Source organism: Typopeltis vanoorti, chromosome 11 (genome assembly GCF_054136105.1).
Source record: "Typopeltis vanoorti isolate ZY-2024b chromosome 11, IOZ_Tvanoo_1.0, whole genome shotgun sequence".
NCBI lineage: Eukaryota > Metazoa > Arthropoda > Arachnida > Uropygi > Thelyphonidae > Typopeltis > Typopeltis vanoorti.
Window position 1 is genome coordinate 9,416,700 of NC_143559.1, and position 25,801 is coordinate 9,442,500.

At 33.8% G+C, this 25,801-nt stretch overlaps 1 protein-coding gene across 5 annotated transcripts in view; it reads left to right on the forward strand.

Annotated features, from left to right (window-relative positions):
• Nucleotides 1-25,801, forward strand: part of LOC150101293 (uncharacterized) — a 117,224-nt gene that overhangs the window by 20,634 nt on the left and 70,789 nt on the right. For all 5 annotated transcript variants that reach the window (XM_090400135.1, XM_090400138.1, XM_090400140.1 and 2 more), the window contains 5 exons: nucleotides 6,168-6,282; nucleotides 6,483-6,542; nucleotides 6,781-6,843; nucleotides 10,649-10,835; nucleotides 21,215-21,288. In XM_090400135.1, coding sequence (XP_090256261.1) covers nucleotides 6,168-6,282; nucleotides 6,483-6,542; nucleotides 6,781-6,843; nucleotides 10,649-10,835; nucleotides 21,215-21,288 — 499 coding nt within the window. The remainder of the gene's footprint in view (nucleotides 1-6,167; nucleotides 6,283-6,482; nucleotides 6,543-6,780; nucleotides 6,844-10,648; nucleotides 10,836-21,214; nucleotides 21,289-25,801) is intronic.

Sequence of the window (25,801 nt, forward strand, 5' to 3'; positions counted from 1 at the left end):
TCATCAGTTTATTTAACCCTGGTGCTTATGTACTAATAAGGTCAATATATCTTCTGTACCTCCAGATTTATCAGTTGCTAGATGTTTAAAATATCAACAAGTTTTGTTGTTTTCATCACTTCTCTTGCATTGTGTTATTAACGACATCGAACTTCGACTCTTATTATTCTTTTCCAACCTCACTTTCTTCTAAATAAATGATCACAAAGTGGGTATGAAATTCCTCAGCAGTATCTTACAGTCACAAAAACCGTAGCAGTATCTTACAGTCACACCCCGTATAGAACTACTTATTTCTGCATTGATTTAATCTTGGTATCGTCTTGGGTCTATCTCCCACTGGTGAGATCTCAATAAAGGTGGAAGGCTCACAACCCATCTGGGTAGTGAGGCTTTCATAAAGCAAAAACATTATGTGAATACTAAGCAATTGATATGAAGTTAGCAGCCTCTATATACAAGTAGATTAGCAATATAGATACTTCAGGCGCAAACTTTGTTTGCTGTTTGCTTAGATTGTGTAAAGGATTAAAACAAAAATATAATTTCTTGGCAAGTATAATACAGGGTGATTCAAAATGTTGGACTCAATTTTGTAAGTCTATATAGTCTAAATTGAGTCCATCGTTTTGAATTACCCTGTATACTTTGAAACCGAGAGCTAAAACTTGCTTCAAATACTAATCGTGTTAAGTCCTTATCACTACCACCTGACTCTTTATCTCCTTTAAGCGTTCACTATCAGTTTAGTTTCCTATACGCGTTAATTTAAATGCTGTCAAGATAACTTGGTGAATGAAAATTCACCCAGTCGACAAAGACATTAAAATTGTTCTTCATTAATACTTTTGAATCTTTAATCCAATAAACAGCTGTCCAATACTTTTATCGTTAGTTTCTTAAGTAAAATGATGACTCTTCATTTCATTATTCCCACAGTTATTAAATACTATGCCGACTCAAACACTAACCCTTTATTATGAATAATGATTTCGTAGTTACATATTTTAGCTCCTTCATTATAAGCAAATCACTCTTCCTCTTTTTCCTAGTCGGACTCTTCTCACAACACGATTTCCTTCATTTTTCATTAAGTACCTCAAATGAAGCCAAGTTTCAGATACTTTCTACTATATTTAATATCTCCACTTGCTTGGTGTACAGGAAAGATATACTCTTCATGTCAACCTAAAATGTCAAATTTCTTATCATTTATCCAAACCTTCGTCAGCCGTGGCCACTTTTTCTCGCCCGGCCAACGGCGCCAAGTGACAGAGAACTGTTATAATAGTCAGCTACAGCAGTGTCGGTTCAAAAAGATGTGAGAAAAATCAAACTCATTCACGGACTGTGCATTATATTCCTTGAGAAACACATAAGAGAGTAAGCTGTTCCAGAATGCAGCAATAGAAGGAATGAACGAGAAGGAAGAGCGACTTGTTCTGTGATATACTCGTATTAGAAATATTTTGCAGGTATTTTTTCACATGAAAGAATCGGAAGGAATAGAATAATTTATTGACTACTCTGCTAGTTTCCTGAAAAGTATGGTATTTTACATCATCAGGAGAAATAAGTGAATAAACTAAAAAAAAAAAAAAAAAAGGTTATGACAGTAATGTACATAATGAAATATTTGAATACAGAAATAATAATGGAAAGTGTGCATTTGCTATAGAAGTTGTTTGCTGGTTCGTGGTCTGCTGCGAACCTGGTAACCGAATGCATGCCATGTTGAATTATTACACAAGACCAGACTTGATGTAGAATTATCTCTTGTTTTATATTGCACTATTTTTTATTTATTTGTTGCATCTAGTTTTCTCTAATTCAACACCACACGCATGCTGTTGCCAATACTGCGAAGCAGACCACTAACCAGCAAACAACTTCATGACAAACGAGCGCTTTCTATTGTTATTTCTGTATTCAAATATTTCATTATACACGTTACTTGTTATAACCTTAGTTCAAGTTTATTCACTTATTTCTTCTTATTAAGCGAAATACAATAATTTTCCAAAACTAGTTGAGTAGTTAATAAATTATTCTATCCCATCTGTTTCTTTCATATATAAAAATACCGACAAAACATTTATAATATGTTCTCTCCCTACATAATTCTACGCAACGACTTGTTCTTCGAGTTTGTAGTTGAAATGTGGAGGGATGTTGGTTCGTATCAGCGGTATGCTTTCAATGAATTGATAGAGGAGAAGTGATTATTGATTCAATTCTGTTAAACATTTATTATTGAAATAAATATATAAGATGCATGCAGAAGAAACAAAGCACCTAAGCGAAAATGAGTGAAGTGAATTGATAACAGAAGAGTCATCATCTGATTACTCTGTATTGAGTCAAGTATTTTTAGGGAGCTGTTAAGGGTACAACTTATATAGGGTTCATAGTTGTTCGGAGATGAAGTAGTATCTTTAGCAATCCAAAGAGGAATCCTAATTTTATGGATGCGGAGAAGTGATTGTAATGTGCTCATGCCAAGAGAGGCTTGATATTACCCTAATATCGCAAGGAGCTATATCTCACCTACCCTAGACAATTTGGTTGTTGTCAAGTAAGACTAATAACATGATTTTTTTTTGCTGGAAAATAAAGGAAACTATGTTTCGATAGCATTGAAACTCACAAGGTAATCTAAGTCCCATCGAAGAATGGTTTGGAGATCAAAGCTTAGAGTAGCAGAGGCTGTTGATCTGTAAGTTATGGGGTTGTGTACACATTTTCAAATGAGGACTGCAGCGTGCTGTCGTTCGCGAAACCGTATAGTAATTGTGGTCAATTGGAGCAAGTTATTGATATATAGAAGGAGGAAGGTGGGTGAGAGCACAGAACTTTGAGAAATTCCAGTATTAGTTGCAAAGTTGAAAAATCGAAAAGCTGTCTACCATCACGCACATGTGAGTCCAAGCAGTAACTGGCAGTCCAGTTGTAGACGTTCAAAGACAGGCCAAATAACAGGCGCGCTTATTTAAGGAAAATCTCACCTCCTACTCCATTTTGAAGGCATTAAACTAATAAAGACCGTCAGTATGGATTCCGTCAGCACAGGATGCAACAATTGGGTATTGATGGTTTTCTCGGTTAATCTGGAGAGCATTGAGGTGAGAGAGATTGGGAAGAAGTGTAACTCATTTTAAATTTTGAAATGAATGCCCAACTAATAAAGCCATTTTTTTTATGCAATTATGTTTGAAGTTTAGTTGCAGAATTATATTTTGATAGCACAGCGATTGAAAGTTATAACTTACGTTTACACGTGGATTAGGATTAAACTTAGCTGGAAACCCTCTGAGCAGTTAGTAATAGTTATTGCTTAAATAAGGTTTACATAATTTTTTTTAAAAAATATTTTTGAATATAACATTATTATTAAAAATATGCTACCAAGATAAACGTTTCACTCAGTGATCTATTTCACATACCTTACAAAATAAATTACTTGCACTCCATGAAGTGATATAAAATATGTCAATGCGCAAATAAATCTTATTGAATATTTTCTCTCTTAGAATTAAATCGCAGGCGTTCGTAAAGTCCGATAGTGAATTGAATTAGTAAGCATCAATATTTCAATAAAACAGTAGAAATAAAATATGTAAAAATGAAAGCTCTAAAATCTCTTAACATAAAAATACTGATTAAAATATATCACCGATTCTGATATTCCGCGGATATAAATTGCTTTCTTCGCATCTTTAGAAAATCAACCAGTGTGTTCGTTGTAATTAGAATAGGAGGGAATTCTGTAAACAATAAGAAATATATTGGGCTGTATTTTATGTTTGGAAGGAAAGAAGAAATCTAATTTCTTAAGTGGTGAAAAATGAAGTGGGATAATTGCATGATCGTATTCTTAAGTTTTTTCCTCCAGAGACATCTTTTACATTGGCCGTTTCGTGTGTATTTAGAAGCCTAGGCATAAATCTTCTTATTTTGTAAATGGTTGATGTGTTGTAATCATGTCAATTTTTATACTGTCATAATTGGATTGAATCTATTTTCAAGAATACGCAATATCAGGATTATCTAATCATGACTAAAAACTGAGAATGGTATCAGGAAATAAGAGTTTATAACAGTTCTGTTAAAATTTTAGGATATTCGTTTTGAATATATTGAAATTTTACTTTGCTTTCTACGTGATTGCTTTCTACACAATCCTAATACGAACAAGAATAGCCCAGTAATTTTCCGGAAAAAAAATGTTTTTTTGAAATTTTCTATTCGTTATTACAGGTTTAAAATTATATAATTATGTTAAATTATTTTATTATGTTTTTCTGAGAGGTGGCTTCATATTTGCAATCTAATTATATACTTGATATTTGATTATTTATGGTTTCTACATTCATTTTGCTAGCTATCTTTCTTTTTCTATTGTTGTACTAGAAATATTAGCTTGAATTCGGCTTTAAATCCCTAAAAGGCCTGCAATAATTTTACAACAACAACAACAACATGTAAACTTAAAATGCATTCATACAGCTTTGGGACATAACATCTTACTACTAACCTGACAATTATTGTAGGACTTCATGTAATTCCTATTTCGACATCAAACTGCTAATCTCTACACCATCCTTTGATTCTTTGATGTTTGCCTCCTGGGTCTTTCTGTGTGTTTGTTTCTTGGCCGAGGTGCATCTTCACATTCCTATCACTTATAATGTTGCCTACAGTTGAATTAGGTGATTTTACCAATATTACAAATGAATAGGCTGTTGATATAGCACGTTATAATAACATCTCTTTTGAAGTTTGGAAGTTCCCGTTGTGTCCGACTCTAGTAATATATAAATAGCAATGTAAGCCACGCACGACGACAGGAAAAGGCATGAATGAGTTTTGTTCTAAAACAGAGGCTGTCATGTTACATTTTTTAACATCTATGGGCTTCGGCCGCTTTTCTCCGTTTAATATTGCTTCATTTACTCACTCACTCACTCACTCACTCACTCACTTAGCATATTTGATTTGCAAACTTCTAAATGAATGATTAAGAGATTCTCTAATATATAAATTAATATATATTGTTATATGTATTAAACTAACTGAATTCTATATACTTACAGTTAAATATACTTGCTAATTCGTGTAATTTTTTGAAATCAAATACAGGAATAATAAATTTCTTTAATTTTCTTTTATTGATTTTCATTTTTTCAAAATTTTCATACACATTCAAGGTATAAAAACTAAGTATAACTTAAGAGCAAAAGCTCATCCGAATTATAAGATGCACATACGATGCTCTAGCAAAGAACACTCGCTCATATATATATTACACGCATAGCGATATAGTTTTAGTACAGTAAAAGTGGGCACTTAAATTAATAAAAAAGATAGCAGGGCATTATATTCGCATGCAGGGATGGACAACTTCATTTTCGTGGCATTTGGAAATTGCTGAATCTATTCATTAATTTAAAAGCTACCAATACTTGAACTACTAAATATTTTTGGACCAAACTTACATGTATTGTTTACGCAAGCTCTTCTTTGGCTTCACTCTTAGCAAGTAAAAAAGGCAGTAAACGATACTGCAGATGTTTCTTTAAAATTTCAAGATTATACCATGGAAGTATGTTAAAGTTTATTGTCTATAGTTCTGATAACACGAGAGTATCTCTACAATCTCGATTTCGGGTTAGACCACCGTCGAAGAATGGCAAGCGGAATGGAATCCGTATGTATTGCTAGAAAGATTGCTACACCGTACTATGATGTGATTCTTTCAAAATGGTGTTGGGTGGGATGGGGAAGTTGATATTTTTAGATGGCAGTCAGTTCAATGGCTGTGAATGATGGTGTTGTAAATCACCTACATTTCTTTTTTAAGAAACGTCCGCCTATGGAAGTACTCTTGACCATCATCACAACCATCAGAATGATACGGACAATGATAGACCATAGAGTCTTTAAAACTTGCTAACATTGGCATTAATACTTTGGATGCTTTAAAATGCATATAATATTAAGTAGCTGTGCAGGTAAAATGCACTGCATTGTATTTTTTTTTTTTTTTTTGGTAATAAATGTAATGATTTAAGTATTCGGAATGGTCAAGATATGTAATTTAAATACCAATTTCTTTAAACGTCCTCTCACAAAACACCATTTCTTTACGCATGTCCTTCCTTTCTTAGATCCGCAGATCTTTCACGTCGGCTGAAAGAACGCGAGATGATGGAAGAAGAGAAGGCAAAGGTTCAAGAGAACAAAGAGATCCAAAGAAGGCAGAAAGAAGAGGAAATGAAAAGGGTAAACAGTGAAGAATACGTTAAGATTCTTTATACGCTATAATTCTCTCTTCATACATTTTTTCATACATAATTTATATAACAAAAGGGGAATTAATGCTTCTTATGAAAGCTACAATCATATGATTTCATTTACAAAAGCTAACTTGATAATCATATTATCCATATAAACGCTATTTTATTGTATCCCGTGTATTTCAGGACATGGAAATGTTAATCAATTATAATCCCTGGGGAAGACCAGGCGCAGGAGCACCTGCAGTAAGTATTTCTTTACTAAATTAGTTTAAGAATAAATTATATAAATTTTGAAATTTAAAACTACATTTTTATGAAAGACAGCTGTCACTACGAAAACGTCAATATCACTCTTTCATTCTTATATATTAGATGAACGCACTTTTAATATACTTTATCAATGACTCGCTGCAACTTTTTTTCTAATGGCTACTACGAATTATTTTTTTCTTAATGGCTCACTTCGTATTATTTTTTCCAGGATGATACAAAACGAAAGAAATTTCAAGAAGTTGCGAATGTAAAAGAAGGACCTGGAGAGGAGGTAGGCCATTATCTTAAGAAATATCTATTATCTATTACTGATATTACATGTTGCTCTGAAATGTTTTATTATGATATTTTCTTTAGTACACTGAAACTCATTCTGAATAGCGTTCTGTTAAACTAAAACATCTATTGAAAAGAATGAAATATCATAAGGAAGATGCTGATTTTTGTGACATGTTCATATTCGTTTAGAATGGAATATATTGGCTTTTGCTCCAGATCTGATTACTAATTTGTTACTGCACTCGTTTCAGTCTACGTAAACTACTGGTTTCAGTCTGATATTTGAAATTTCTGTATTATGCTCTTAATATCAGAGAAGGATATCATATTTAAAAGTGATTTAGCTTGAAGTCAGTTGCTAGAAGGAAAGCAGCCAAACGTTATATAGTGTCGCCTATTAAGACACTATTTCTTTGAAATAGTGTCTTAATAGGCGACCGACACTATATAACGTTAATAGACGTAAAGCTCCGCTCGTGTACCTAGTAACTGAAAGTGAAACTTTCTTCATATGAGATACAAGGTAATCTGGACCTATAGAATACGAAATTTCACATGTGTATAACAGAAGCTGTGGTATAATGGTAATAAAGAAGTCCATTTCTCAAATGAAGAAGTCGTCAACAAAGAGCCATTATTAGTCAAAAATCTTCTTACAGAAGAGATGACCGTAATTTTAATGTCTTCTGCTAAATGAGATGATAAAAGGGAATACATTGGTTCTTTTGTGTAGTTGAATAACTTTTTACATTCTCTAGTCGTAGTAGAATTCATCTGGTAGTCTGAATACTTGCATGTAACTTAGTAGTTTTAAATTAGCATCGTGCTATTCCAAAATCTTGCGACTCCTAATTCTTTAAAGAATCCATTAAATTTTACTTTTATACTACTGCAGAATCTCTCTCTCTCCCTCAATCTAAATATCTCTAAATGCGAATTCCAGTAGACCCACGGAAGGCAGTGCTTATGAATTAACTCATTTTCGGAGGAAATTCAGAAAAATTTTAAAGATCCAAAACTTTAAAGATTGTTCAACGTGTGTAAAGGCCAGGAGAAATCATCATCTTTTGCTAAGAAAGTGGAAGAGTCCAATACAAGTGTATTAATTTTGTCATCATACTCAATGCTGCTCATAACTGAGCACGTCCCTTGTCAGCTCTTTTAAGATATATTTGAGCCTTCCTTTATACGCTGTTATTTCACTTCTTAGTGATGAGCATGTAATAGTGGACAGAGAAATATCTAATGTTTTTGTTTATAGCAGTTTTTTGAAATGAATATTTGATAGCTTTTTATACTCTTTTTACTCTTTGCAGATTTAATAAACCACTGGAAAGATAATCTAATAAAAATGATAGATAACGGTAATTATCTATTAAATAATATCTTTTAGAGAAAAAGAAAAGATCTGAAGAAAACATCGAATTCTGTAAATTGAAAGATTTTTTATCTGTCTAGAAATTAAGAAACGAATTGTGTTTTTTATTTTCATTGTTTTACTCTGTAATTATAAAATAAATAACTTAAAATATCATTATTTCGAACGTCATGAACAGTTTTTGACCCTACTAAATTCAAAATTACTTCTAAACAAGCGTATTCTTTAAAACTTTTAATCTACGTGGGTTGTCTGAAAGGTTCTAGGCCTAACAATGAAAAAACAGATTTATAATTTCCAAGCTATTTTTATTTTTCGACATAATCTCCATTAAGACTAATACGTTTATTCCAGCACTATTATCCCGTCTCTGTAGTGGTTCTCAATGATATCTGCAAAATATCCCTCTACAGCTGCAATCACCTCTTGATTCGAAGAAAAACGCTGACCAGCGAGGAAAAGTTTTAGATTTGAGAAGAGATAGAAGTCAGAGGGAAGCAAATCTAAGGGATAGGGTGGATGTTCCAACAATTAATAGTGCAGATCCCTTAATTTTCCCATTGCCAAAACACTTTTGTGGGCAGGTGCATTGCATGATGAAAAATGATTTTTTTTCTTCTGCAAACCGGGTCTTTTCTCATGAATTTTTTCATTCTGTCTGGTTGAAAGATCGAAATAATATTCCCTGGTCATTGGTTTACCCTTTTCAAGATAATTAATAAACAAAATGCCTTTAGCATCCCAAAACACCGATGCCATGACCTTGTCTTCTTTGGCCTGCACAACCGGCTTCTGTCCACTGTTTTTTCTGCTGTTTGGATTCTGGTGTGTAATGGTGAATCCAAGTCTCATCCATAGTAATAAATCGACGCACAAAATCAGTTTTTTATTCTTGTTAAAACGCTCCAAGCACTGTTGAGAGGTTTTCATTCCAGTAGGTTTTTGATCTGCTGTGAGCAAGCGCGGCACCTATCTTGCGCAAAGCTTTTTCATTTGCAATTCTTCATGCAAAATATATTCTACACGTTCTTGTGAAATGCCTATAGTCTCAGCAATTTCACGCAATTTGAGTCGCGTCATCCAATACCATATCGTGCACTTGAACAATGGTATTGGATGACTGGCGACTCAAATTGCGAATGCAGACTTACGTTTTAACTCTGCATTCCATTTCTTAATTGTCGAAAACGAAGGAGAAGAGCGCCCATAAACTTTTATGAACTTCGAATGAATTTCTTTTGGCGTTAAACCTTCTTTTGCAAAGAATTTTATAATCGCTAGATACTCAATTTTATCCAGGGATACAGAGAGCTGTATAAAACAAACTACTTGTAGAATAACTTGCAATTTCACAGATGCTTATGACAGATGTACCAACTTATAAAAGAAAAATATTGCTGATAGTGTTGCCACTATCCGAAAAATTTTCAGACAACCCTCGTATGTAATCAGCAGACATACATTGTCTCGTCTAGCAAGGCAAACTCCACCAGTGACAGTTTCGTTATGTCGGAAAGATTGCTCCGTCTATAACAGAACGAGAATTGCATAAGAATATAGATATTAAAATTTTAGACCCAATCAAATTCTATATTTGTAATGCTGCAAGCTTCATGTGCGACACAACTCTATTTGGTTGTAAATTATAAATTACTATCCAAACAACTGGATATTTTGCTTGCTTATCGGATAACAAAATAGTTTCCGAAATGAAAAAATAAATAAATAAAATAAAATAAAAATAACTTTGCTACCGCTTATAAGATCTAAATTCTGCGTTATCCTAGCGGCTGCGCTACGAAGGGCATCCTAATTCATGACTAAAGCAATTTCCAGCTAAAGCAGCAATTCTCTTTACAGTTGCAAGCTGACGGTGCATCTAAGAGTTAAGCAAAATGGCTGTTCATTAAGAAAATATGATATGGCTCCTGGTACAGTGCTACAAAATTTGATGATCACGCAAATGTGGTATGAAGAAAAGATGTACTATTGCATTATAACTTAGCATTTAACTGACTGAAATAACACATTAAAGAAACCATTGCACTTCGCAGGAGGTTTAATAGAAATAACATATTTACCGAGTTATTTGAGGTTTACATCTCTGTACCTTGCAACACGTGTAATGAAAACGCTGTAGTTTCTGCTAAATGGAGCGTCTTTGTTTTCTGTCTCTCAAGTAGCTCTCTAAAACATCCTTTATCAACAATCACATACACCCGGTTTCATTGTCAGAATTTTTTCATTCATTCTGGAATCTACCACTTATCGATCGAGGAAGGAAAATTTTTTTTAACTGAATCGATGACAAAATTAACCAATATTGAAGAATTAGTATTCTGCACTTCATATTTAATCTGCCTTTTCAAATATGTCAATAGTATACAAACACTTAACTATTTATTAAAATTCTTTGCAGGACACTGCTCTTAAATTTGGAAGACCAGGTGCTGGAGCACCCGTCAGAACAAATTCAGGACGCATTAAGACGCAACTGAATGGTGATCCCGATATTCGCTTTCAAGATCATCAAGCAGTGAAGCTGAGCGTTGAAAACCACCTACGCTATAAAAATACAGATAAAGAGAATTACGGAGAGATATTAGGTAATGTGGATGCATGTTAGGTAATGGTTGAATTAACGTTATTATTACAGGCACTTGTAAAAATTGAAGTTTTTCTTGGAGTTATTTTTAAAATTCCATTTATGTAGATTTATTATCGGTTTTTGGATTACTAAAGAGCATATTTTGCTATATATAAAGAGCGTATATCTTTTGTTTAGAATGGATCCATTTATCACTGGGTATTTCGGTAGAGAGAAAAAAAAGTTTGTAAATATTATTTTGTTCTTTACTGTCATTTATTGTATTTGAAAAAAAAAAACATTAATCGAAAGACCCTCCTCTAATTAGAATATGAAGTTGGTGTTAGTGTTTCACTGGCTGTGAAGGCAGGTCAATGTCCTTCAATCGATAGTCAAGGGTTTTTTTTTTTTCGTTAGGTAATAATCTCAGCTATTCATTGATTCCCAGCGAATCTGACCAGCGAACTCTGATCTACACACCTACCGGAAGTTAGTGATCACGGAACTCACTCAACCGATCTCTGCCTCCACAGCATGAAGGAACGTGAAAGTGTTATTTTGCCGTCCGTAGCAGAACCTAAATATTTAACACGTGTTCCGATTTATTTTTAGTGGCAGCTGGACAGCACTCGTCGAAATTGCTGCCCGAACGAAACTCATTCCATTTTCCGAATTTTAAATTTTATCATTCCGTTAATATATTTGTTAATTATTGCAGCGTAATAAAGTTTCCTTTCTTCTATTTTCAATTTAAATATTACTCTTCTGTTTGAATATTAAAAAAAAAAAAACGCAGCTAGGTTTTTACCACTATTATCCGACTAATTTAATTGATCGCCGCTCTCTCTCTCTCTCCCATGATCATTTTTGATTATGCATATGATTAACATGAATTGGTGAAAATATTTTAATTTATTTTAATTCTAGAATATTGTCGTTTTGGAATTTAAAATAAAAGACGAAAAGTGGAGAATTATAAACAATTTGAATGTGCGTGTTTTTTTTTGGTCTCTTAAATATGTTTAAAATATTTATAAGCAAACAATTGCTGTTAATTCCAACGATTCGCATGGAGTGAAAGTGCTTTAGAAACAGAAGACCTAGCAATGGGTCGACATTATTAACAAATGCGCTTAATATATTTGAAGAATTTTTATGATTTCCTGAGATGCAATGAAAATTACACGAAGTGTTTTACTCAGGCCAAAATGCGAAACACATTCTGGGCTGTTCCTTCCCTGATTTAAATAACGCAATCACAAAATTCAGTTTCCTGTATTGCTGAGAAGAATGAGCGATCTCTCCAATCTTAAGAGTTTGGATCAGCGAAGAACGTAGCGTGGCGCGCACTGTTTTCTACAAACATGCGTGTGTGGGGGGGGATTATAATTGTGGGGGGTTACACTCCAATCAGAATTCTTTTTGAGAATGCAATAGTATCAAGATATTAATAACGATCAAAATTTTTTTCCAAATGGTGTTTTATGGTTATGAATATAACAGAAAAATACCAGAAATTCTGTTGTATGAAGTAGTACGTGGGGAAGTTATTATTTCAAAGTGAAGTTAAAGACTCGATTTTCTTGTCATTTACTGTATATTCAGATAGCCAAAATATCTTACTGAAGAAAGCTTAATACATTTCTAGTATTTATAATAACTTACAATAGAATAAATTATAATAATTTCGAAGCAAATAACCGTATTAATTGGAAGGACGCTTCAAGATCACATTAATTAAAATTTGGTGAAAAACATCTATTCAAATCGACATATTGCTCAACACTAGTGATAATTTAAATCCAAATTAGATGTATTAAAAAACACAAAGCTTGATTACGTCGCCTGTGCTGGATTCTAAGACAATTTACAATGCTTTCACGTAGTGTATTACTAATCTCGAGAACATGGCACCCAGTTCCCATTATGTCTGCTCTTTTGTTTATTAAGTAATCACGTATATAAGCTATGAGAATCGACAAGTGATGATCTTGGTTAAAATATATAGGTTAAAAATGTACACATACCAAAACTAATTGAAGAGATTACAAAGATTTACATTTTTTATCAAGCCGGCTTAAATATATCTATATGCAAGTAAATAAATCAATGCATTGTATTGATTTATTGTATTGATATGATTGTAGCCAAGGCAGATTGGTTAAACTGTACAATATTGATGCGGTAGTCAACATTTTACAGCTTTTACCAATCTGCCACGGCATTATACGGTGCACTAATTTATTTAATTGCATATTCCATTTGATAGATTGCCCTCATTATAATATAATCTATTTTTATAGACTACCCTAATTAGTAATAAACATATGGTGAACTGTGATTCAACAAAATAAATAAATAAAATAAATAGTAAGGAGCGCAGCCAAGAAAGAACTTTCTCTCTGCGAACCGTCCGTGGACTGGAATGGTGCAGTTTTATTCCGGACTTAATCTGATATAGCTTATTGTTCTGTCTATTCCAAGTCGTTTGCTACTGAGATATTCGTTTTTGTCTTATAATCTACCTATATTCCGCTTAAGGGACAGACAGATGATGATGGCAACTTAAGGAACGAGCTGACCTACTACATTGCCATTGCCCTTATTCCTGTGTTGCTTGGGATTCAACACAAGTGAACGTTCAAGCGAAGCCTTTAGATGTAAAATATAATTTATATGCACCAACCCAGGCAGTGTACTAGGTCGGTGTATATAATGCAGGTTTTGTAACTTTTCATCTTAATTTTGTCTAATTCAAGCTATGTGGCATGCAGCTCAGCAGTGTAATTGCTATTCAAGTGGCATTTTTAAAGCTGAGAACTTATGGGGTGGGGAAGAAATTGCCGAAGACAAACTTTTCCCTAGAGTATTTGCAGTTACCAATCTCTTGTGTTTCACCATCGAAAGCCGGCAGGTGTTATATCTCTCTTACATTTTTTCTGGATATTGAAGATGTTTATTGGATCAGGGAGCACTTTGGGCTTGATGATGGACATATCGTGCTTGAGTCCGAAATGCCGTCGGATATGTGGGTGTCTGCAGAAAATATCCCATGGTTTGACTTTCTTGACTTCTGTATATTCAGCACCCCACTATTGTTTAGTGAAAGGCACAAAATGACCGGATGTTTCTCGATACTGCAGTCACAGTGGCTTCCATTATACACTCTGTATCTTGCTGATTCATTGTTTCACTGATAGAAGATAAGCTGAGGGTTACAGTCTCAAATGATGCTAAGAGGAGGAAAATGTAAACTTGCACATCGTGATATCCAAAATGGAGTTCTTGGTTGGCCATGTAAGAGGGTGAATATCACTGTGAAATGATCACTCCTATACAAAATATCAGATTCCTTTAAAACAGTGGGAAGGGGGGGGGGGGAGAGAGAGAGAGAGAGAGAGAGAGCGTGATGTGTGAAATATCAAGTTACTTTCCAGGAAGCATATAAAGCTTACTGGAAAATATTGCTTTCTGATTTAATAGGAATGATAATAAGAAGGGTTTTTCGAGAATACGCCCTGTAATTCACTCCCTGATGTTAGTATGAGCGCTACCACATGGTGCGTTGGCCATTTAAATTCCCAATTATAATTATGGCGGAACGGCTGTAATATAGATCATTATATTCATCTAGGTCACCGTGGAAAATATTCCACCTTGTGGTAAAGACGTGCGGCATATTCGAAAATCCAACTAAAAGTCGAATGGCAGCTGCCTCAATGAGTTGAGGGATACTTCGGTGAAGGGCCATAGTTCCCTGCCCGGACGTCAACTCCTCCTTGGGCAGGTCCAACTCCTATCTTGTCATTATAGATGATAACATTCGATAATGTTGGAACTTCTCCGGGATTTAAATATAATATCTCCTGAAGACAAAAGCACATACTGGTTTATACTTTTGCAGGAGAGGACCATAATATTATTTATATACTCTATCGGAATTCTTGACACTTCTGTTATAGAAATAATTTTATTACTCCCCTATTTATGCCCTACCCGCGCGGTTAGCCTAGTGGCTTTGCGCTTTGCAAACCATATGCCTTGGGAAGGAGTATCCTAGGTTTGATTCCCGTGGGTGACGTGAGGAGCTTAAGGATCTCCCTCAGCCATAGCCAAGTTAGCGGGTCTTGGGCGTGGATAGCAGGTTTTTTCCACCAATTTATCTGGGGTTTTTCGTCCCGCACGCAGGCAAACCGGCCCCGTGAACACACAGGCTACAGTCATAGGATATAGTACGGCAAGGAAGGCAACAGGAAACCACCGTTCTCATAATCATCTCCCTAGTATGGTAGCATATAGCTACCCCCACCAGCCGCATGGCTGAGCGAATAGAATAGAATAGAATTTATGCCCTAAGTCATTGAGTGTATGTTCATATACTCGATTCCAGAATATAGAGTATTTGAGGTTGATCTTTGAGCAAGAATCCTGGAAGAAGGTGTTTTCCTATGTATTAAGGAACAGCAACTAGGAAAGGGTCTCTTAGTGCTATGTCTATTTTGTAACGGTAACCGCAATTTGTAGAAAGATAAATCGTGTTGTCATCTTGTGACTAATTACCTTCACTTCACATGAAAATCCTACCATAATGTTTAGGGCTTGCAAGCCGATCTTCTAATACCAAATGCGAGATTTTTTATCTGACATTGTGTATTGGATAGGTGAGAAGTTCTATTCTATGCTGATAAAAGTGTGTTGATTCATAATAAGCAGGAACATTTAACCCATAAACCACCTTCCTCCCAGGAATTTTTCTATGGCATGATCCTAGCAATTGTTTTGGTTTCCCCATGCAAATGATGATTCTTCTGGGTATTTTAATCTCAGTGACATTTTCAATATTTAAAGCTATATATGGAAAATTATATATATATATATATATACATGGGTAGGATATATATATATATATATATATATATATATATATATATATATATATATATATATATATATATATATATATATATATATATATATATCCCCCCATGTGTCCTGTCTCAATTTACATACAGTTCACAGTTTATTATCATTCCCATCACGTATACAAGATATTTATACAATGCAATTCAAGATGCACAATTAAGTGTACAATATTATACAATACAATTCAAGTATTACTATAATTTTCTGTTGGTACTTACACTTATTTTTGGCTATTTATTTTGTTATAGTTAATAAAAAGTTTTCTTATGTATACAAGTAGAGTAATATACATTTCATATCATTTTCGTAGTTTATAATAAGTTACTGGTTTTAGTGGTAAAGTAAGTTAGTTTATGTATTTATGTGTAACCAAGGGCCGTAACCATACTAGTTACTAGAGAATTAAATTAGTTCGAAAGAGTCACTGCGAGTCCAGTGACCGTATCTTTGAGGGCTCACCTTACACGGTTTGATTTGATGTACATGTTAATATATTAGTCTCCTAAGTGAATGAACTAGTTAGTATACTGGTACCTTACTTGGATATGATGTGTGAGTTATAATGATCTCTTATACTATACGTTAAAAGTAATTGTCAACATTGTTTCCCATGAGGTAGTCTCTCAATCGTTTTTTGAATGCATATGCTGGGGTTATAGATTTGATTTCATTTGGGAGTTTATTATAGCTGCTTGTCGCTAGGTATTCGAAAGATTTATAAAAAATTTATTTGTTTGCCTTGGGTACTATCAGTATGTTTCGGCCGCAGCGTAATCCATAGTCTACATTATATACCAAGAAATGTTCAGCGTTCCTTTTCACATATAATAGATAACCATAGATATATAGTTTCTGTAGTGGTAGAATATTATGAATGACAAACAGATCATTGGTTGAATGTGCGAAGTCAGTAGTGGTTATGGCTCTAATTATTCTGTTTTGTATACGTATTAATGGAAGCAGATGGTCGCAATAATCCAACAAGTGATGCCATATTGCAGTGAGGAATTTACCCAGGAATAGTATAAGCATCTTAAGTCTGCATCTACAAATTTTTTAACATACTATATTCTGTTAATTATGAACCTAAACTTTTTTGTTAAGAAAGTTGTCGGAGTTCCGCTTCAGATTGCTGTCGATGTGAAAGCCCAAATAGCCCAAATACTTAACGGATTTTGTTTTTTAATTAAGCAAGAGTTATAATTAAGGATGTCACTACTTTTCCTTTCATGCCATTTTATGGTTATACAAAATAGTTATACGTGAAGTACATATATCTTTTTATCGGTATTAATTTTAAGTCCATTATTGCTAAATCACTTACTTAGTTGTAACATATCACGATTAATCCGATTTTTAAGAACTTCAGGGATCGTTTTTCGGTGTATATTAATGTGGTGTCGTCGGCGAAGGATATCATTTTGCCAAAACGTTTGTATTTACGTAAATCATTAACATATATTAAAAATAGGATGGGTCCTAGTAACGACCTTTGTGGGACTCCGTATTTTATTATTTTTGTTGCGCTTTTAAATGTGCCGTAGCTGGTATATTGTTTTCTATTATTCAGATAGGATCTGAACCAGTCATTAGTAATTCCTCTAATGCCATATTTGGACATTTTCAGTAGCAATAGGTCATGATGAACACAATCGAACACCTTCGATATATCAAGGAAAACGGCTGCTGTGTGAATTCCTTTATTTATTCTATTACAGACCGTTTTATGAAACTCCAATAGCGCTTTTTCGGTATTGTATCCTGATCTAAACCCATATTGATTAGTTGCGTAAAATTATGTGGTATTTAAATAGCTATTAAGTGTTTTTTATTAGGATTTCAATAACTTTTGAGATTGTAGATAGTATAAATATTGGTCTATATTTTTTTATTTCATTTCTGTTATCTCCTTTAAATAGCGGTAAAAATCGAAGCAGTCTTTAAGTGTTCTATAAATTTACCCTATTGGAATTATTTATTAATGATATTTGTAAAGAACTGTAATTTGTGTTTAATGATAATGCTTAGTTTTTGCCATTTATCTTGTCACATCCCATTGTTTTTCCTTCTTTTTTTTTAATCCAATTACTACATTCTTTACTTCACCTTCGTTTACTGCGTGTAGATACACGGAATTCTTAATCCAACGAAGGTGACTCACGTACTTTGTAAAGAACTGCAATTTCTGCAGGGTCGAAATCACAACTACCGTAGCTTGTAAAGTGGTTGTTCATTCTGTTAAGTACATCGGTGACGTCATTTCCCTCTGGGAATTCGCGTATTATTCTATCTCACATATACTATGCTATCTCACAAAAACTCGGTGTTAAGCTATACGCACTCCGAAAAAAGTAACCGTTCGTGTTATCTCTCAAAATAGAGAGGATGTGTAATGCAGTTGGGGAGATAAGTAGGGTCATCCCTTGACCTTCCTAAACAAAACCAATAAATAGTGAATGGGTATAACTTTCTACTTATTTACGCACTATGGTTCAATGTGATGCGTTTATGTCTATTTGACAAACTTATTCCTTCTTTACCTTGAAGGTCATTCAGTAGGAGCACTGCTTATGAATAGTTTAAGCAATTGGTTAAAATCCTGTTTAAGGCATGGATGTATGTAAATCCTGCTTTGGATGAGCTTCTACAGTACTGAGATCATAAGTCAGGAAGGGGTTTAAACAATTAATGAAATTTTTTATGTATTAATTCTTTTTATTAATTAATTAATTATTTTTTTATAATGAAATACAGAACCTGAAGAACTCTGATTAGTTACAAAAAAACCACATCACTTTTAAATGTCTTCCATTTTCGGTTTAACAAAGACTGGCCCTTTCTGCGGAATGTTCCATGACTGCTGTTAACGTTTCTGGCTCTAATTTCCACTGTTCTTCTTCAGCTGTTAGATTGTCTGGAGCTTGTTCACATACACCTTTTCTTTCAAAAACCCCAGAGAAAGAAGTCAAGAGCAGTCGGATCTGAAGAATGTGATAGCCAGTTAATTGAAGATCTTCACGAAATTATTCGCTCGCCAAAATTGTGCCTTAGGAGTTCCATTGCGCTCTAGCGGCTCTTCGTTGTTGGGTTGTGAAATTTTCCATTATTAATTTCCCAAAGGTTCTGTAGAATACATGAAAGAAAAGAAAAATTAAATTATTCACATTTTAAAGTCCTTCGTGACTTTTGGGCCGCCCTGTATATCTCCGTGAGTATATAAGATGTATTTTAAAGGTAAAAAAATGAATTAACATTTCTTGGTTCTAAATAATACAACACGTCATCTAGAGAATAAAGAATTTAATTTTACCAGGTTAATGTAATTGAAATTATACTTTCATTATAATGACGTTTCACTAAAGATCAGCGTCAAATATAAAGCATAAGAGGAGAGTAAGATTAAACAGTCTATATCAGATACTGACCAGCCAGCAAGTCTGTGTCTGCTAAATCATCAGAATTTATAATATTAGATTCAAAGGTTACTCAACTTCTTTTTGGTTCACAGGGTGATGACAGTTTCAAAACTGAGTATGCGTCAGCCATATTGATGTAGGAAAGAATGAAGTAAAAATACCATAAAAACTTGGAATGAACGTCAGTTACAACCACATACAGAGAAACCGTAATAGAAAACACTTAACATTTGAATCGCGTTAATAGTATCTGCTGTATTTACTCATCAGAGTGTGCTCGGATCCGTTTTCTAATAATTTTGAATACGAATTAGCTAATTTGCTAAAAACAAGACATATTATGTTTCGTTTCGCTAAATGATATAACGAATATCTGTTAGTGTAGGCCACATTTACGTTGGCGTTTTCTACTGATTCCTTGATTCTCAACTCACATGAAATAAGTATTGCGCATACAGGCTTATATATTTTAAACACTGTATAGATCGGGCTAACTCATCCATAATGCAAAGCATTTTCGATGAGTTTCCAAAATACAAATTTGTATTTTGGAAACAAAATACAAATTTGTATTTTGTTTCCAAATTTTTTGTATACGTTTCCTACAGGAGACGTATCAAACATAAAAAAATCGTTTAAAAAATCTCAACGTGATCTGCAATTGCAGCAGCAGCAGAAAGGAGAGAGACCTTTTACATGAACAGAATTATATGATTCTTGACATACATAATCCATTAAAGCATTCGGCATGCCCACTCTCGCTTAAAGAACGATGTACTTTAAGCCATTAATATTCCTATGGTCAACCCTTCCATCCTTGGTAGCGCATACAATAAGCCTGTATGCGCTACCAAAAAAAAAAAAAAACTTTGGACATCCGAATATTATTCATGTTTATATAATCCGAAGTAGCACAACATTCTCCCCATTTCTAACTTAAATTGATTTCAATTAGGAAGATGAAAATTCAATAAAGAAAACAGAAAGAGAAGAAAATCAAAAGCAAATGAAACGATATTGCCCACGGCAAATGCAATTTATGCACGTTTTCCCCTGCCACATGATCAGATGTAGTAGCTAAAATCGAAAATGTCTTTGATAACGAAAATGGTTTTGCATTTTCTCCTGCTCATTAACCGCGACCGTTTCAAGGATAAGGTGGTTGACCCTATGCCTCCCGGTATATCCTATGTCTGTAGATGGTGTGCTCACGGGGCCGGTTTGCCTGTTCTGGGGAATGAAAAACCGAGTTTCCAGGTGGAGAAAAAAAAAACCCTAGAGACCGGCTAACTCTCGAAAGATACTTGAAAGTCGAAAGATAAAACCCAGGTATTTCCAACCAAAGGGCTTCGTCTATACTGACTGAGCTATGGAGGCACGTGTGTGTGTGTGTGTGTGTGTGTGTGTGTGTGTGTGTGTGTGTGTGTGTGTGTGTGTGTGTGTGTGTGTGTGTGTGTGTGTGTGTGTGTGTGTGTGTGTGTGTGTGTGTGTGTGTGTGTGTGTGTGTGTGTGTGTGTGTGTGTGTGTGAGGAAAAATTTCACTCAGTTGTTTCCGAATTTGAAGTGTGAAGTACTTTATTTGCCAATAATGATAAAACGGGTTTAAGAACTACCAAATTAGTTTCTCCGGCAACATGGAACTAACGATGAGTTTTGTAGTGATAGATTGGAGACAGCAATTCAGATTATTTATGTCAACCAAAACAGATGCACAGGCTGTTTCACACTAAATTAGGACGCGTTCATTTCAGTAGTTTAGAATACAACAGCTAATGATTCCGATTAGGATTGACAAAAGTCCCATTATTGTAAAATATAAAAACAGCCTGCTGCGAACTTACAGGAGACGAGTAACTGAACTGTCCAAAACATTCTTGGATTTTGAGTACACTCAAAGAGGATGCAGAGAAAGAATAATTATTAGTTTAAGCATATCTAGTTTACTAATTTTAAAGTGAAATTTCAGTTTAAATACTGAGAAGAAATTATCTTGAAAAATTAAAAATTTAAATGCTAATCATTTATACTTAACCAATCTTGTAAATTATTGCATTTGCAGAAGAACTAGTTAAAAAGAAAGTTGAAATGAAAAAGAAGGAGAAGGAACTCGATAAACAAAAACAAGATGAAATGGTGAGTACATGATTCATGCTTTATGCATTTTGCTATTACATTGCTTGTGAAATTAAAAGCTAATTAATCAGTTTAAGTAATTGCTTTTCTTATGTCTGTATTCCTATAAAATAAATTAAATAACAAGACAAAGCTTCTTCACAGGTGTGCTGAGAATTGGGTCGCAATTAAAATGACTCGAACAGAGTTAGAAAGGACTGCTTGTTATTCCCCAAGTATACATATTTTGTCCAGCAGAAGTTATCTTCTGGTTCTTCTGCTCTTATTGTTCCATTTATCTATCTTAAAGGTTGCGGACTATGCAACCTTTATGATAGATACCGTATATTCCGGCGTACAAGTCAACCTGGCGTATAAGTCAATATTGGAATTTTTTTAGTTTATTTGAGTTTTTATAGTATACTCGTCGTATACGTCGACTCGAAAAATTTCTTTAAAAATAAAAATTATGACAGTTTTTAAGTAAATTTTTATACAGGCGTCAATCACTAGATTCATAACTGCCTTTGTAGTCCTTCCATTCTTTGTTTTAGCAAAAGATATAAAATACCTACTTGACAAAAGAAATTGTATTTCGTATTGACCAGTTGACCAATAGTGAATTAAAGTGCAATGACTCCTTTTAAAAGAATGAAATATGAAGCGAGTTTTAAGTGCAAAGTGATTAAATTTGCAAAAGAAAATACTAATTGTTTTGCTGCACGTCAGTTCGAAGTAAATGAAAAACTAATTCGCGATTGGAGAAAAAATGAAAACTTTAATAATGAAAATGCCAAAAAATAAGTGCGCATTACGGAACGGAATTTGTAAGTGGCCTATTTTGGAAAATAATGCTGCGGATTAGGTTCGAGAAAATCGCCAAAATGGACTCATTATAACGAGAAATAATATTCGTTTATTTGCTTTGAAGTGGGGCAAAGCAAATAAAAAAGGACAGCGAAAACTTCAAAGTTACAGTGAGTTGGTGTAGCCGGTTTATGGAAAGGAAAAATTTAGTGCTTCGACTAAAAACGAAAATCGCACAGCAGCTGCCAAAGGATTTGGATGATAAGTTATTAAGTTTTCAAAGATTTATAATTGCTAAAAGAAAGCAAAAAAATTATTTATTGTCTCAAATCGGAAATATGGATGAAACTCCAGTTATGTTTGACATGATCGGGAATAGAACAGTAGAATTGAAAGGAAGTAAAACTATTTCTTTAAAAACAACTGGACATGAAAAAAAGCCGTTTCACAGTTGTACTTGCTTGTATGGCTGATGGTACTAAATTAAAACCTATGATAATTTTTAAAAGAATAACAATGCCAAAGATAAAAATTCCAAGAAAAGTTTTTGTCTATGTTCATGAGAATGGTTGGATGGACGAAGCAGGAGTTAAGCTGTGGATAAAAAATATTTGGAATACACGACAAGGTGCAATAAAAAATTCAAACAGTCTTTTAGTGTGGGACATGTTCAAATCCCATTTAACGGAGAGCACAAAGTCTTTATTAAGAGAGAATAATACTAATATGATAGTGATTCTAAGTGGGTTAACTTTACTAGTGCAAGCGTTGGATGTTTGTATAAACAAGCTATTTAAAGACAGTTTGCTAAAACAATGGAATGAGTGGATGCACGAAGGAGAAAAAAGTTACACAAAAGGAGGACAAATACGACATGCGTCTCAAAGTAACCATGTGTGAATGGGTAGCGATAGCATGGGATGAAATAAAACCAGATACAGTAATAAAATCTTTTTAAAAATGTGCTATATCTAACAAATTAGATGGCTTGGAAGATGATTTTGTTTACAATGATAACGAAATTGATGCCAAATCTGATGGGGAAAACGAATAAAATTTATATGACGATATACCGGAATAAATTACAGAACTAGAGTACAATGAACTTTTCATACATTCAGACTGTGAAAATTAAATTTTAATTATGTAGTTACCTACTTATTTTCTTTTGTAAATAAATAATTATATAACATGTAAATATTTTTTTCTGTGAATAAATTTGATATAAGTTGAAATATTTTTACTTATTTATCTTTTTGTATATTGATAATAAATTTAACAGAGTATGATACGTACTAGTTTTTTCTTGTGTATAAATTGTATGTCCCAAAATATTGCATACCAGTCCAATGATTGTCCTCATTTAATACATCCATCTGCAATTGTACACATAATGGGACGTAGAAGCTGAAAATATGAATTTTTTATGAAGTCATGTATTAATCTTCTGTGAAATTTAATTACTCCCCTTCCTAGTTAATGTACACGACTAAGGAAGTCATTTTTAGTTTGTTAGTGTTTTTTTCTGGCATTGGCATCGCCTATTATAAGCATTCTCGTATCTGAGAAGGATGGAAGCTGTTCAAATGGCAATTCTCTCCTTACGAATTGAAACAGAGCTAGTTATATTATATAACAGTGTGTGTGTGTGTGTGTGTGTGTGTGTGTGTGTGTGTGTGTGTGTGTGTGTGTGTGTGTGTGTGTGTGTGTGTGCGTGCGTGCGTGCGTGTGTGCGTGCGTGCGTTTTCATTGATTGTCAAATGACAATCTTGCCAAGATTGTCATTTGACAATCAGTGAAATTCATTATATCAAACTATAATGGTTCACCTGAGCTTCTCTCACATTTCTGTTGTTCTAAGGAACAATAGACCAAGTCCAAAAATAAACGAATAGTTACAAATGATTATTGCAATTAAAATTATTTGGAAACTCAACGAATTTCACATGTACTCCCCAAGGATTAATAATGTCCTTCGCTGCTAAAATATTAATACATGATATGCTTTTAAAATATGGAAGTTACATTACTGTTCCAGGTGGTTGAATCAATGAAAATTTTTTGAATGTGAATCAGCAACATAAAGTTAGTGGCTTTTATTTTCATTCCTAATAGCAGAATGTGTACCTCCCTGCTAAACGCATTATTATCTGAAAAAATAATTATTCGTTCCAAGTTTCATGTATTAGTACTTATTTTCGATTGAAGTATAATTTCTCTATACAGCAAACCTGCGTATACTGATACAGTATATTTCAATTTTATTGCAAAGATTTCGTAATTTACTTGAAGTCTTTTCCTGGCTATATGATTATTCTTTCTTTACCTTTGAGAAAGAATTATTTTGAAACACCTAAATCATGGGGATGAATCAGCCCGACCATCGAATTTATCATTCTGACTGCTTGTAAGACAATTAGAATGAATTCATTCCTCTGGCCATATTTCCAGTTCCTTCATCGGATTTTTTTTTTTTTTTTCATAATTGCTGTACTACTTTAAACGCGCCTGTCCCACATGTTCAGCATTTTCTTTCTTTTCACGAGATCAATTATTCTCTTCATTATTAAACACTATCAGCTAATTGTAGAATAACAGGGAAAATAAAGCAACACAACACTTCCCACTCATCTGCCAGCAATAATCCCATTCAATAAGAATTTTACTTGTTTCGACAGCGAAATGAGCACCGAATCTGGTGTCAATCATAAAAGTCTTTAAACTGGATTTATATAAAATGAATACATGAATTTCCCCTTAGTAGCTGTTTGAGGTATAAACTATATGTTTTTATGAATTCAGGGATAATCATTATTTTGTCCAATTGATGACCTACTAAATTTTTCAGTTGCTTCAACCATCCGTCCTTTTAGACAGGTAGATCCCCTGATAAGGGGTAATTACGATTTAATGCTGCCTATCCTTCACTCCTCTGCTGTATTCCCTAAATATAATTATTTATACCTATAGATCAGCGTGTTCCGGAGATTAGTTTGCTAGTTTTGAGGGAAGAAACACCTGTGATTTCGGAAAATACCCTCCACCGTATGAGACTGACTAATTCACTTTATTATAGGAACCCGATAAAATTTCCTCACGTCATAGACGGGAGTCGAATCCGAGAATTTTCCAACCAAAGGGCTGGTCTATACCAGCTGAACTATGGAGGCTGTTATTAGAGGTTACCCATATGAATTGTTTCCTATCAAGAAAACCGATGAAGATCGTATGAATAAAAAAATAATAATAATCGTTCACCTCGATTGTTAAGCTAACTGCGAATTGTTTTGATACCAACTGAACCATTAAATAAGGAAATCTTCACTTCTATGTAATGTTATAAGAATTCTACACTAACTCGAATTTATGCTTCTCATCATACAAGCTAAATTAAATTGTTCATACGTAGCTGTAACATAAAAACGGAAATATTTTCCCGTCAAGAACTGCTATTTGAATTTCCTTATTATTAAAGGCTGGAGTTTAATTTCATTTCACGAAATATCTTTTGCTTGTTTTGTTGTTATTTATATATTCTATAATGTTCCAGTTAATTAAGATTTCTAGAATCGAACTAGCAATGGGTCCTTCAAAAAAGGCGAAACAATTTTAAAATGAGGAGAAACTTGGAAATGAAAAGTCAGGACAACCGTGGTTTACTCGATATAATATTCACTGTTAAGTTTTTATTATACGACTGTTAACTAACTCATGTTTCTTTTTTTTT